This window comes from Culex pipiens, chromosome 3 (genome assembly GCF_016801865.2).
Source record: "Culex pipiens pallens isolate TS chromosome 3, TS_CPP_V2, whole genome shotgun sequence".
Lineage (NCBI taxonomy): Eukaryota > Metazoa > Arthropoda > Insecta > Diptera > Culicidae > Culex > Culex pipiens.
In genome coordinates this window covers 137,883,836-137,899,139 of record NC_068939.1, presented here as the reverse complement: position 1 = coordinate 137,899,139, position 15,304 = coordinate 137,883,836, and the positions used below count along the sequence as shown (strand labels likewise).

At 36.8% G+C, this 15,304-nt stretch overlaps 1 protein-coding gene across 1 annotated transcript; it reads right to left on the bottom strand.

Annotated features, from left to right (window-relative positions):
• Positions 1-2,310: 2,310 nt before the first annotated feature.
• Positions 2,311-3,418, bottom strand: LOC120418766 (piggyBac transposable element-derived protein 3-like). Its single transcript, XM_039581243.1, has 2 exons — positions 3,292-3,418; positions 2,311-2,903 (listed from the first exon to the last, which is right to left on the bottom strand). Exons 1-2 carry the CDS (start codon positions 3,416-3,418, stop codon positions 2,311-2,313), a joined length of 720 nt encoding a protein of 239 aa, XP_039437177.1.
• Between the last annotated feature and the right edge of the window lie 11,886 nt (positions 3,419-15,304).

Below are 15,304 nucleotides of genomic sequence, written 5' to 3'. Positions count from 1 at the left end.
GGTTCATATTCAGTGATGTCCCTGGGACCTTTTGGCAACACTCTGAACTCCGTGGAGCACTATTGGGATGTTCTGGGTCCTCCAAAGTGTCATGAAATACAGATCTTGAAGTCTACCGCCGTAACAACACGATTCTACCAAGTTTACGATAATTGTTCATATTCAGTGATGTCCCTGGGACCCTTTGGCAAAACTATGAACCCTGTGGGGCACTATTGGGATGTTCTGGGTCCTCCAAAGTGTCCTGAAATACAGATCTTGGAATCTACCACCGTAACAACACGGTTATACCGAGTTTACGATTATGGTTCATATTCAGTGATGTCCCTGGGACCTTTTGGCAACACTCTGAACTCCGTGGAGCACTATTGGGATGATCTAGGTCCTCCAAAGTGTCCTGAAATACAGATCTTGGAGTCTACCGCCGTAACAACACGATTCTATTGAGTTTACGATTATGGTTCAAATTCAGTGATGTCCCTGGGACCTTTTGGCAACACTATGAACCCTGTGGAGCACTATTGGGATGTTCTGGGTCCTCCAAAGTGTCCTGAAATACAGATCTTGGAGTCTACCGCCGTAACAACACGATTCTACCGAGTTCACGATCATGGTTCATATTCAGTGATGTCCCTGGGACCCTTTGGCAACACTATGAACTCCGTGGAGCACTATTGGGATGTTCTAGGTCCTCCAAAGTGTCCTGAAACACAGATCTTGAAGTCTACCGCCGTAACAACACGATTCTACCAAGTTTCCGATTATGGTTCATATTCAGTGATGTTCCTGGGACCTTTTGGCAACACTCTGAACTCCGTGGAGCACTATTGGGATGATCTAGGTCCTCCAAAGTGTCCTGAAATACAGATCTTGGAGTCTACCGCCGTAACAACACGATTCTATTGAGTTTACGATTATGGTTCAAATTCAGTGATGTCCCTGGGACCTTTTGGCAACACTATGAACCCTGTGGAGCACTATTGGGATGTTCTGGGTCCTCCAAAGTGTCCTGAAATACAGATCTTGGAGTCTACCGCCGTAACAACACGATTCTACCGAGTTCACGATCATGGTTCATATTCAGTGATGTCCCTGGGACCCTTTGGCAACACTATGAACTCCGTGGAGCACTATTGTGATGTTCTAGGTCCTCCAAAGTGTCCTGAAACACAGATCTTGAAGTCTACCGCCGTAACAACACGATTCTACCAAGTTTGCGATTATTGTTCATATTCAGTGATGTCCCTGGGACCCTTTGGCAACACTATGAACACTGTGGGGCACTATTGGGATGTTCTGGGTCCTCCAAAGTGTCCTGAAATACAGATCTTGGAGTCTACCGCCGTAACAACACGATTCTATTGAGTTTACGATTATGGTTCATATTCAGTGATGTCCCTGGGACCTTTTGGCAACACTCTGAACTCCGTGGAGCACTATTGGGATGTTCTGGGTCCTCCAAAGTGTCATGAAATACAGATCTTGAAGTCTACCGCCGTAACAACACGATTCTACCAAGTTTACGATAATTGTTCATATTCAGTGATGTCCTTGGGACCCTTTGGCAACACTGTGTCCTCCAAAGTAAACTGAAAATGAGTTTTTAAAGTTTTTTATTGACTTTGTGATTACTGATTAAGATCTTTTTTTGTTAGAGAGTAAACAATGTAAAGTAATAAAACTGCTTTATTTCTAGTTCACTTGAGATTCATGTGATATTCATGAAAACAATGTTTGCACAAGTACACGTCGCAGGCTTTACAGAATGTATCCGTTTTCAAATCTTTCTTCTGAGCAAAGCAATGGACGCAGCGGAAGCGACCATGGTCAACAACCATAATCAAATGGTCATCTCCCAGCGGCTTCTTAGTACTTGGACGGCCCGGCTTCTTCTTTTTTGTCGAATTACGCTGGCTGTGTCCAATGAGCTGCTCAGAAAGGGGTACCAAAAAGTCGATAAATGGTAGTTTCGGACGTTCCACTAGCTCCTTGAACACAATGAATGCATTCGACATTGTGACTTGCAAATACTTGAAAAACACTCGAATCCACCACTTATTGCTTTTTCTGTCAAAATCGTATAAGGAGACGATCTGTCCGGCGTGATCGACGCCGCCCATGTACTTGTTGTAGAAAGCAATGGCTTCCGGGCAGCTCACAGCAGAGCGTTCTCCCGTCTTTGTCTTTCTTGTAACTTCGGTGATTTGGTCTTTGTGGCAATTGCTCACGACGAGAACTTCCTTCGTGTCTTGCCAGCGACTGACGGTCAAGCCATTTTTCTGGAATATTTCTGATCCATATTTGTCGAGCTTAGCGTCCATCGTGGGTAGGTTTTTTCGATTTCGTTGAATCGTGCCGGTGGCACAGCATTTCAACTCCTTGAACAAGTTCACGGTTGAAAAATCGATCGAAGCAGACCGAAACGTTCTTGAGCTCCCTTTTTGGAATTGACGACAGTGACTTCAGCACAACTGATTCGCCCAGCGTTCGGTCAGGGTCTTTTTGTTCGCCTTTGCCAAAGTAAACCTGCATGTCGTAGACGTAACCAGTCACAGAATCCGCACGGTCCCACTGTTTGATACCCCTTTTGATTGGTTTCATCGGATTATACTGCTTAAATCCAACTCTACCCTTGCATTTCGTCATCATCTCATCGATACTCTGGAAGGTTGAATTCGAACGAACCCGCTGAAAGGATGTGTTGAACATGGGAATCACTTTCTCCAGATAATACAGCTTTCCAGCGTTTGGTGGTTTTTGTGGAGTGTTGAAGTACAGCTTGGAATACAGCAGCTTGAATCGATCTCTGGTCATGGTTTGCTTGATTAGCAGGTTCTCCAAAGCTGGTTTCTTGGACCAGTACATTCGCATAGCGGGTAAGCGATTGTAACACATCACCAGAACTATACCGAACACAGCATAAATTTCTGGAAGCGTTGCTGGCTCAATCTTCCTCTTCTTCAAACTCGCGAAAATTTGCAAGCGCTCATTTGTATGCCTTAGGATCAGTTTGAAGAACTTCTCATCAAGAAATGAGAATAACACATCCAACTGTGTAGACCTGGATGACAGAGTGTCAATTATGTTCGGGGTGGTCCTTTTGGGCAGCGTCCTGAGCGGCTTGAAGTTCTCGAAATCTTTTCGCCACTCGTCATTTTGTTTCTCAGACATATCTACATCCTCTACGCATCTGAAAAATCAAAATTGTTTTTTTCATAAGTCTATTTTATATAAAGTAACTTGACAACAAAGTAATCTCAACAATAAAAATTACATCATCTGAGTACTTACGATTCGTGTTCATCTCCCGTATCATCGTCAGAATCTGAATCGCATTCGTCACTGTCGGAATCAGTAAAGCCATCTTCAAATTCAGATCCTGCTTCCGAATCACTATCTTCATCTTCAGGTTCGTCATCAGTATCTTCCCGTCCACGCTTACGACTTTTCGAGTCCATTTTTCACTTTGAATATTTTTGAAAAAGCACGTCACGTTTGGTTGAATTCAACGTTTTTGACAGATTGAAACAACAATGGATGAATGATTTGTAAAACGACAACTAGAGGCGCTGCGGTCACATTGTGTTCACTCAACCCCCGGTGATTGATCACTTTTACGTTTGACACTTTTTTAGTTTGTACCCCGTTGGTTGGTCAAAGTCAAACTAAAAAGTGATGAACTTGATAGAATCTTGATGAAAACTTGATAGACTCCAAGATCTGTATTTCAGAACACTTTGGAGGATCCAGAACATCCCAATAGTGCTCCACAGAGTTCATAGTGTTGCCAAAGGGTCCCAGGGACATCACTGAATATGAACAATAATCGTAAACTCGGTAGAATCGTTTTGTTACGGCGGTAGACTCCAAGATCTGTATTTCAGGACACTTTGGAGGACCCAGAACATCCCAAAAGTGATCCACAAAGCTCAGAGTGTTGCCAGAGGGTCCCACAAACATCACTGAATATGAAACATAATCGCAAACTTGGTAGAATCGTGTTGTTACGGCGGTAGACTCCAAGATCTATATTTCAGGACACTTTGGAGGACCCAGAACATCCCAAAAGTGATCCACAAAGCTCAGAGTGTTGCCAAAGGGTCCCAGGGACATCACTGAATATGAACCATAATCGTAAACTTGGTAGAATCGTTTTGTTACGGCGGTAGACTCCAAGATCTGTATTTCAGGACACTTTGGAGGACCCAGAACATCCCAATAGTGCTCCACGGAGTTCAGAGTGTTGCCAAAAGGTCCCAGGAACATCACTGAATATGAACCATAATCGCAAACTTGGTAGAATCGTGTTGTTACGGCGGTAGACTCCAAGATCTGTATTTCAGGACACTTTGGAGGACCCAGAACATCCCAATAGTGCTCCACAGGGTTCATAGTGTTGCCAAAGGGTCCCAGGAACATCACTGAATATGAACCATAATCGGAAACTTGGTAGAATCGTGTTGTTACGGCGGTAGACTCCAAGATCTGTATTTCAGGACACTTTGGAGGACCCAGAACATCCCAAAAGTGATCCACAAAGCTCAGAGTGTTGCCAAAAGGTCCCAGGAACATCACTGAATATGAACCATAATCGTAAACTTGGTAGAATCGTTTTGTTACGGCGGTAGACTCCAAGATCTGTATTTCAGGACACTTTGGAGGACCCAGAACATCCCAATAGTGCTCCACGGAGTTCAGAGTGTTGCCAAAAGGTCCCAGGAACATCACTGAATATGAACCATAATCGCAAACTTGGTAGAATCGTGTTGTTACGGCGGTAGACTCCAAGATCTGTATTTCAGGACACTTTGGAGGACCCAGAACATCCCAATAGTGCTCCACGGAGTTCAGAGTGTTGCCAAAAGGTCCCAGGAACATCACTGAATATGAACCATAATCGTAAACTCGGTAGAATCGTGTTGTTACGGCGGTAGACTCCAAGATCTGTATTTCAGGACACTTTGGAGGACCCAGAACATCCCAAAAGTGATCCACAAAGCTCAGAGTGTTGCCAAAAAGTCCCAGGAACATCACTGAATATGAACCATAATCGTAAACTTGGTAGAATCGTTTTGTTACGGCGGTAGACTCCAAGATCTGTATTTCAGGACACTTTGGAGGACCCAGAACATCCCAATAGTGCTCCACGGAGTTCAGAGTGTTGCCAAAAGGTCCCAGGAACATCACTGAATATGAACCATGATCGTAAACTCGGTAGAATCGTGTTGTTACGGCGGTAGACTCCAAGATCTGTATTTCAGGACACTTTGGAGGACCTAGATCATCCCAATAGTGCTCCACGGAGTTCAGAGTGTTGCCAAAAGGTCCCAGGAACATCACTGAATATGAACCATAATCGGAAACTTGGTAGAATCGTGTTGTTACGGCGGTAGACTCCAAGATCTGTATTTCAGGACACTTTGGAGGACCCAGAACATCCCAATAGTGCTCCACGGAGTTCATAGTGTTGCCAAAAGGTCCCAGGAACATCACTGAATATGAACCATAATCGTAAACTCGGTAGAATCGTGTTGTTACGGCGGTAGACTCCAAGATCTGTATTTCAGGACACTTTGGAGGACCTAGATCATCCCATAAGTGATCCAATGAGTTCAAAGTGTTGCCAAAAGGTTGTGGAGGTGTGCCTGGTTGTGAATTAGCTTCATAAGCTAAGAAAAATCGTTGGTAACCTAAATTTTATACATAGTTTTCTTTAATTTCCAAATTTCGGTTTTTCAGGATGTTCTAGGACGTCCAAAAGGTCATTACCAACCACTCAATCAATTTTTACTAGATAGAGAAACTCATAAATAACAACTTTGCTGAACAATGTTTTATGTTTTGAGCGCTTTGTGATTTTATACAATCGGATTTCGGCATGGGTCATATATGACCCACCAGGCCTGAAAGGTCAAATGGAGTTGAGTTTATTTGAATGTTTTTTTTTTTATACTTAAAATTAAATTAAACTTCTTAATTTACAAACTTTATAAACTTAACCAAAAAACAACAAATTTATTCATCAAGACCATTCTAAACGCCAGCAATAAAGGCGTCAAACAATCAAATTTGATCTGAAGTTTCGTTTCTCCCAAACTATCAACATTCGAAAAAAAGCCAGCTGAATCGTCCGAAATGAGATAATTATAGCCCTTGGAAGCACCAAAGTGCGGGAAACAACAAAAAAGAGCGTTTAAAATATCACCACAGTGAGGATCAACGGTTTGTTAATTCCCGCTTTGGTTGGTGGTATCATCATCAGCATCTTCGAGAAAGACCGGTTTTTGATGACTTAATTAATCCTAGCGCCTGGCCTGGTCGTTTTTCGGGTGTTTTAAATTATTCCAAGGCGCTTTGTTTTTGCCTTGTAATTATGAGCCATTTCGGGGAATTTATCTGTTGCTTTTTTATTGGGTTGTGACTTAATCAGTGCTTTAAGAATTGTTGTACTAGAATTGAAATTGGTGGATGTTTTTGCCTTCCTTATGATTTGAAAATTCAAAACATTTATGCTTGAACTTAAAATTTGTTTGTTGGAAAAAATTAGTTTCTCGTGAAAAGTTATTGTTATTTTTAATGATGTCTTTCAAGCTGAAGGAATGCGAACAAAAAGAATCTCACACATCAGCCAACCACCCTTATAAAATTAACCTCACAGCATTTGTTCGAGGATTTACAAAAAGCCTTCATTGTGGTTTCCGGTGACTTCCTTTATGAACTTCTAATTGGATGGATTACACAAAAAGCAGCTCTCTGATACCTCTTCTTGTAACAGGGGTTCAATTCCGATTCTCATAGGGCAGCTTACTTACATCGTGCTTTCAATTGTCCAGTGCAGGACACCTGTGGGGAAGCAAAAACCCTACAGCTTGGACTTCCGCACCTTCCACACACAAAAAAAGGCTAACGATGACCTGCATCTGGGTCCCTTTTTACCCTGCTGTGGTGACGAGCTGCTGGAAGGGGGAACCTTCCGATGAGGATTAAAATTAATGACCTGTGGAGAGTGATTTAGAAGATGTGCAACCAGCAGCAATCGTCTTACCGGGATCCATCTGGGGGAACGTCAACCCAAGTCATTCCACAAGAAAGAGAAAGAAGGCAATCTTCTTCAGAGGTTTGTGTCCTTAACCAGGGTGGACACATTGCTGTCGAGAGAAGCCCAACGTCTTGGTCCCCAACAAATTTGCCAACCATCCAGGAGGATGCACTTCTCCGTCGCATTCGAAGTAATTAAATAATCTGTCAAAACGAAATTGAAATATCATCTCTGACTCGGAGCAGCTCAGTCTCAGGTTCTTCTTCCGAAACCACTTGACATAAGTCTCTCAGAGGTGACCTGCCGCCCAGCATCCTACCCACTGACTGGTGTGGTTTCGATAAAAGTTCCATTTTCTGCTTGAAATGAGCAGCGCAATTACACGCCTTGTTCATTCTCGTCTCGAAGATTGGTTTTTTGTTGGAACCGATTCGCCCTGAACCACCGACCGGTTGACTGACGATATTTCTTCTTCTCGTCCTAATGGTAGTTTCTCCGGATGGTCTTGTCATCAAGCGGGGATTTTTTTTCACGATCGTAAGTGATGCACTTTTCCGCTTTCCACTGGGTCAGGGATGCCAAAATATGTTTTTTTTTCAGATCGATCAATTTTGGATTTTTAACCGGGTTTTTTTTTATCGAAATATTAATACATTTTGATAACTATTATTATTTTCACTATAGATATGGCTTATGCAGAAAGAACTTCAAAGCATAGACAAAATTTTCAAACAAACTAGGATAAAATTAGTTTTAAATAAATATAGGATATCAACTTGTACTCGAACAACAACGGAACAATGGCGGAAGTAGCAATTTAAAAGGTAAAAACCTTACGCAGCTGGTTTAATAAACAAACAAACAAAAGCAAATTATTTTATAATTTTGATGATCCGTTACAACAGAATAAAACTGATTTGTTCAAACATGAAGTAAATCCTAAAAAATGTTTTTTTCCGTACAACATGTAATCGCTTTTCGCAAAGTGGAGACTTAACCTATCATTCTCAAACTTTGGGGAGTTGTTTAGGACCCCAAAAGGAACTGGTAAATTGCTAAATGATTTTGTTACAATCTGATGAATCTGTCAGAAAAGTCGTAGATCTGTAAAATTTCGCAATTTGTTTTCGCGATTTTCAAATTTTAATTTTTTGATTCGGATGAAACTTTGTCCATGCATTCCTTATGTCAAGAAAAGTCATTTTGCATCATTAGTTTTTCCATACAAGTTTCCGTAAAATATTGGGGGCTGATCATACAAAATGGGTATGTAAATGTATAAAATTATGTATCTTGAGAAGGGATTTTCTGATCGATTCGGTGTCTTCTGCAAAGTTGTAGGTTATGATTAGGACTTTTCAGAAATTAATAGGTACACATAAACAAATATCTAAATGTTTTATCTACCATTTTATGACTAAAAATTGAATTCCCAAAACACGTATTTTCGTTCAGTTTTCGTAATTTTTTGTCGTTGTTTAAATTTTTGAAAAAGGGATTATTTGTAGAATATCGAAAATCTGAACAAAAAAAAACTATGAAAAATCATATTTTAAGGCAAAATTGAATCTGCAATAGAAAAGTACTTCAAAATTTGGTTTGATAAAATGCACCGTTTTCAAGTACTTTACTTTAAGTATACACAGAAAAAAAAATCAATTCCCGTAATCGTGAATTTTGTCCATGAATTTGAGAACCACGAAGGAATTTATTCATGAGTTTTGATGCATTTGCACTATAAACGTGAATATTCATTCTCAAATTCATGAACACAATTAGAGATTTGGAGAATTGACTTTTTTCCGTGTAACTTGAGATTGGAAAATAATTCTTGGAAGAAATTTTGTTGAAAAGCTGACAAAATTTCCTGAAATGATCTCTCTGGACTATTGGAAATCCGGCAATTAGTTTCTGAGAGTCACCTTGGGCGTCCAATTTTCTCGGGTTTTAAATTTTCCGGGAAACGGGAAAATATTATTTCAATCCCGGGAATTCCCGGGATAGCGGGATTTTTTTGAAACTGTACTAAATCTATGTTTTCATTATATTTGCATTCTGCTAAAACGCTCAACCAAACCACAATATTTGTTATATTTTTCAAGCTTAAAATCTAAGATTTAGCACAATACCATTAATTGGTGATAATCTACACTTTAATAAAAAAACAAGGATAGCAGTTTTAAGATAGCTTAAAGTTTTTTTTTATGTTTTTTGTTGTGCTTTGAATTTTAAATGCACCACAATTTCTAATCCATTTCCGATCCAAATTAAATAAGTATCTATCAAAAAACAAAAATACGACAGCAAATAATATAAGTTTAAGCAAAATTATAATTAAGTTCAGACTTTCATATTTAATATTAAAAAAAAAAACATACAAATTATCTTTAAGTAACAAACGCCAACTGGGAAAAATCAAGGCAACAGACTGAATAGGTACAGGAAATTTTAGAGCAAAAAGTTTGGAAATTGGTGTACTAATTGTTTTGTCCTGTTCCTGTTTTAACCAAAATCAATCAAAACATTATGCAAAAACATTGATTTAAACAGCTGTCTTAGATCGATATACATTCGTCCTGGTTTACCACAGATGCCGGTCTTTGATGAAAAATAATTAAATATGATATATTTTTTAAAACTTTAAAGCCATGAATATTCGTATATAATAGCCAGTCTTGTTAAAAAAAATAATAAAAGTTAAATAGAAAATGTTTAAAGCACGATCTTTAATATTTTTTTTAAACAATTCACCCTAATAATTCAAAATAAATGGTGATATATTGCTGATTAAAAATTGTATTGCTATAAATTTCTTATCGATTACAAATTATTGAACTATTTATCTATTTTCACAACCGAATCTCAATTTCCAGGCACAGTTTGATTTGATTTTCAATTCCAGGAATCTCCGGGATAAAATATAAGAATTTCCGGGAATCGGGATATTCGAAAATATCGGAGTTTTTTTTTGCGAAATTTTCTGATCTGAAAAACTTTTTCAAAATTTCAAAGTCATGTTTTATTTTTATGTTTTATTTCTTATTTCATACCAAATTATAAAATTATATTTGATCGATACATTTTAAAAGAAAACAATCACACGTCACTAATGCATTCAAATCAGAGCCCTAATGAGCCTCAGCTCAGGGTTTAATTTCTTTTACTAGGAGGTCTTCAGCAAATTGATAGAACTTACCACAATCATCAAAGTAGACTAGAAATTTGTTGTTTCAGATAAATCTTTACCCATGAATGATTTTCTTGCAGGTTGAGTGGTGATCATTATCCAAATCTAGACAATATTTCAAAATCAATAACTTTGCTTTAGTGGACATTTCAGACCTTGTTAAATTTTTAAGGATAAATATTTGATATAAATTTTAGAAATTTAGATACGTTTAAAAAAAACATGTAAATTTCTATTAAAAAAAAAAAAACAAATGAATGACATGTAAGCACATAGATTGTCAATCTTTTTTTGTTTGTTGAAAAATGAACTAAGATAATGTGCTTCATCAAAGGGTGTCCATATTTGCTGCATGATCGTGTTAGCGCAGCGCAGCCTAGCGCAGCCAATCTTTCGAAGGGATCCTGGAGAGTGCCTTAGGTTAGATGACGCCTAGCACTCTTCTTGTCATTTATTAACATTTGTAGTGCGCCATTGCATTAGAATGCATTGAAACATCACAAGCGTTAAAGCGGCCAGGCCTACTGCGTAAAGCCGTATCGCAGAGATGACTCGTAATTGGGTTGAGTTTGAGCACTGAGTGTTCGAACAACAACACAATTCTGAATCGACAGGGAGGAAGAAGCGTGGGGACACACCACCATATGTTCCGAGATTTGGTTGTATTCGTTGGGAGCACCATGCTAAGAAGGTTTGGTACTCCGGGACCCTCTGGGACGGGACATTGTATTTCCACGAATGCCCTGGACACTATTTGCCGTGGTTATAACGCCACAACTCGCTCTCTGTAACAGTATTCCTAATTCCAGTCCTCGCTCACGAAAGCGTCATGGCCTAGTGGTTAGCATTTTGCTTACCAATCCAAAGGACGGGGGATCGAACCCCGCCTTGGGCGACTTTGATTTTTCGTTCATATTCATCACTTCAAATTTAATGTGTTCTTAACTTTCTCGTTGGGAGCAGATGGGAATCGAACCCAGAACCATTCGCTTACAAAGCGAACACCGTAACCAGTCAGCCACGGCCGCTCCCTAAATACGACAATATATTCAGTAAACATATTAATATAAATTTAAGATATTTATAGAGCCCTTTTTTCAATGATTATTAAAATATTTTTAAATAATGTACAAAATACAGTCAACTTTCCATGCGTAAATGTTTCAGATATCACCGAGTGAGATCAATTCAGTATGCTTCAAAATATTATTCTAATTTCAAGAAATCGTGGGTCAAGTATAATATGAAAGAAATAAAATACAAAACATCAAAGCACCACTGCTGTCACACGCTTATTACTTTTCCCCAACTAACTAGTGAAATGGTTTCCCCTTCCCCGTCTTCATCAGAATCTGTCACCGATGGGAAGTTGGGCCCTCACTTTATTAAAAGTCACTTACGTCATCATCACCCTCATCCACATCATATCGAGACCGATGAACCGACCAACGGGTGTCATCATCGTTATCGAGCGAGGCGGACTACTTGGGGGGAGGTGGGTGGCCACAAACCACTTACAGATTATTAAGCTTTTCAGACGAATCTGACGGTTTGATATCATCGGTGCATTTAACTTGATGTGGGAAAAGAAACTGATTGCTAAGAACAAAATAATTAATAGTTGATTTGGTTTGTTAAACTTAAAATATTCTGCACATTTGTGAATTTGTGATTTATTTCTTTAAAGCTAAGGCAATATCCAGAATAGACGTGACTAAAAAAATAGCCTTCTAGCTAATTTCATACAAACTTCGCCGACTTGATGAGGCCTTTTGCATTCCCCTCCAGGGAGCAATAGGCAATCAAACGTTAAAATTACCCCCCACTAGAGGGCGCTGAAACTTGGGGTGATGTTTTCATTATAACCTACAGCGAGTAAGTTGGTTTGAAATTTGAAATTGTTTTATTTCATCATAAAATCGACATTAATAGCAAATTATACCATTTTCAGGTAAGAAATTAATAGCTTAATTGATATAAACGAAAATATTTTTGTGATGGACGATTTAACCTGTTCATTAGCTGATTCAAAATAAGGGAATGTTTTAATCAACCAAAACCTAACTAATCAATTGAGAATGTAGATTATTCAAGTGGACAAATATTTTTTTTAAGTCACTTCTACCATAAAAGCAAAGCTCTGCTTGAAAAATGGTAATTGGAATGATTTTCAAAATTTGCAATCTAACCTCATTCTCGCGTTTTCAAACCGGATCTCAGAATTTTCAATGAAAAAGGCAACTTAGCAAAAAAATCAAAAAGTCAATCGGTAGAACTTTTTATTTCTTACCTCCTGTTAAGTTTATTTTATTCCAAAAGATCAATTTTCTTTTTAAAAACCTTAAAATAGTTTTCACTCGCCTTTGCACTTATCGCGCAAAAACGTAAACGTAACCTTGCACCAAAGTTCTCCTATTCGAATGTAGGTGGCGAATCGAGTTTTTAGCTTTGGTTTTGGGGGCCTATCCCTCTTGTCCAGGTAAGCCAACCTCAACTCCACATCATCTAACGAAGGCAACTCAATTTTGACAATTCTCCCTCCCCGTGTAGGACACCCTGGCGGCCGGTCACGTCAGGGTGACAGCGCAGATGAGGATTCCCCAGTGACAATCACGATGATGGATATCGTGTCATGCTGTTTAATGTATAAATATGACAACAATGATGATGCTGCTGTTGCTCACATTTGGTTAGAATTTCGGTTCCGTGGACGGACTAGGCTGGTCCTGGCACATGTGTTCCGTCCCTCAGCGGGACGGTGGCGCCAGGTCTATTCCGGTGATGACTTCACTGGCTCTCGAATGTGACACTGAATGACAAGGCTGAGCAAATACTTGAGATGGGAGGAAAAAAAAGATGAGCTGGAAAATAGAGTGGAATGTGAGCGTAACCATGAAATATTTATAAGCTTTGAAACGTCACCGAGATGGGATGGGGATGATCTGTGTCAATGTCACTGGGAATGATCTATAATTCAAAGTATGGCCCCTTTTTTTCCAGCTGGAAAAAAAACCTCTTCCCAAATGTAGGTTGCTACTGAAGGCTGAACAAGATTGGGTCCCAATTTGGACCACAAACTGCTCAATCACCAAACGGAAAGGAGCCATAGCAGAATTCCAACCCTGTACCCTAGCTAGGCAAATAGAAGAAGTTGTTACTGATAGCGTGGGAGGAAAATCACTGCCTGACACTCTCTATCTCTCTCTCATTGGCCATTCCTGATGGGAACTTCTTAGCCGGGGTCGTTCGCATTCATGAATAATTTAGGCACTTTTAAGAGGGATAGCGAGAGGTACTGTCACATGTGCCAAGTGAGGTCGAGTTTGGCATATGCGCCAGTCAGTAGCAGTTGCAAGGTAAATACTTGTGCCTTTCTTTGAAGGTTCTCCAAATGCAAATGTTTGTGAGAGTTTGGGTTTGAAAAGGATTGAATCGAAAGAAATTTGCAAAGTTAAATTCAAGTCATTATGACAAAAGTTTTAAATCAAAATACTATACACGATTTCTAAGCTTTTCAAAATTAATCGTCATGTTTAACCCAGATAATTTTGCTTTCTCCAAAAATTAAATTTTCATTTAAAAATGAAATGATATAAAATTAAAAGATCAAAAACTAAAAACAGAAAACTAAAAACTAAAAACTAAAAACTAAAAACTAAAAACTAAAAACTAAAAACTAAAAACTAAAAACTAAAAACTAAAAACTAAAAACTAAAAACTAAAAACTAAAAACTAAAAACTAAAAACTAAAAACTAAAAACTAAAAACTAAAAACTAAAAACTAAAAACTAAAAACTAAAAACTAAAAACTAAAAACTAAAAACTAAAAACTAAAAACTAAAAACTAAAAACTAAAAACTAAAAACTAAAAACTAAAAACTAAAAACTAAAACTAAAACTAAAAACTAAAAACTAAAAACTAAAAACTAAAAACTAAAAACTAAAAACTAAAAACTAAAAACTAAAAACTAAAAACTAAAAACTAAAAACTAAAACTAAAAACTAAAAACTAAAAACTAAAAACTAAAAACTAAAAACTAAAAACTAAAAACTAAAAACTAAAAACTAAAAACTAAAAACTAAAAACTAAAAACTAAAAACTAAAAACTAAAAACTAAAAACTAAAAACTAAAAACTAAAAACTACAAACTAAAAACTAAAAACTAAAAACTAAAAACTAAAAACTAAAAACTAAAAACTAAAAACTAAAAACTAAAAACTAAAAACTAAAAACTAAAAACTAAAAACTAAAAACTAAAAACTAAAAACTAAAAACTAAAAAACTAAAAACTAAAAACTAAAAACTAAAAACTAAAAACTAAAAACTAAAAACTAAAAACTAAAAACTAAAAACTAAAAACTAAAAACTAAAAACTAAAAACTAAAAAATAAAAACTAAAAAATAAAAACTAAAAAATAAAAACTAAAAAACTAAAAACTAAAAACTAAAAACTAAAAACTAAAAACTAAAAACTAAAAACTAAAAACTAAAAACTAAAAACTAAAAACTAAAAACTAAAAACTAAAAACTAAAAACTAAAAACTAAAAACTAAAAACTAAAAACTAAAAACTAAAAACTAAAAACTAAAACTAAAAACTAAAAACTAAAAACTAAAACTAAAAACTAAAAACTAAAAACTAAAAACTAAAAACTAAAAACTAAAAACTAAAAACTAAAAACTAAAAACTAAAAACTAAAAACTAAAAACTAAAAACTAAAAACTAAAAACTAAAAACTAAAAACTAAAAACTAAAAACTAAAAACTAAAAACTAAAAACTAAAAACTAAAACTAAAAACTAAAAACTAAAAACTAAAAACTAAAACTAAAACTAAAAACTAAAAACTAAAAACTAAAAACTAAAAACTAAAAACTAAAAACTAAAAACTAAAAACTAAAACTAAAAACTAAAAACTAAAAACTAAAAACTAAAAACTAAAAACTAAAAACTAAAAACTAAAAACTAAAAACTAAAAACTAAAAACTAAAAACTAAAAACTAAAAACTAAAAACTAAAAACTAAAAACTAAAAACTAAAAACTAAAAACTAAAAACTAAAAACTAAAAACTAAAAACT

Excerpts from the sequence above, each read along its gene's own strand:
- LOC120418766 (XM_039581243.1), bottom strand. The coding sequence starts at position 3,418 with ATGACGAACCTGAAGATGAAGATAGTGATTCGGAAGCAGGATCTGAAT. Across the intron at positions 2,904-3,291 it reads ACGGGAGATGAACACGAATC|TTCTGGTGATGTGTTACAAT; the intron begins GTAAGTACTCAG and ends TGTTCGGTATAG.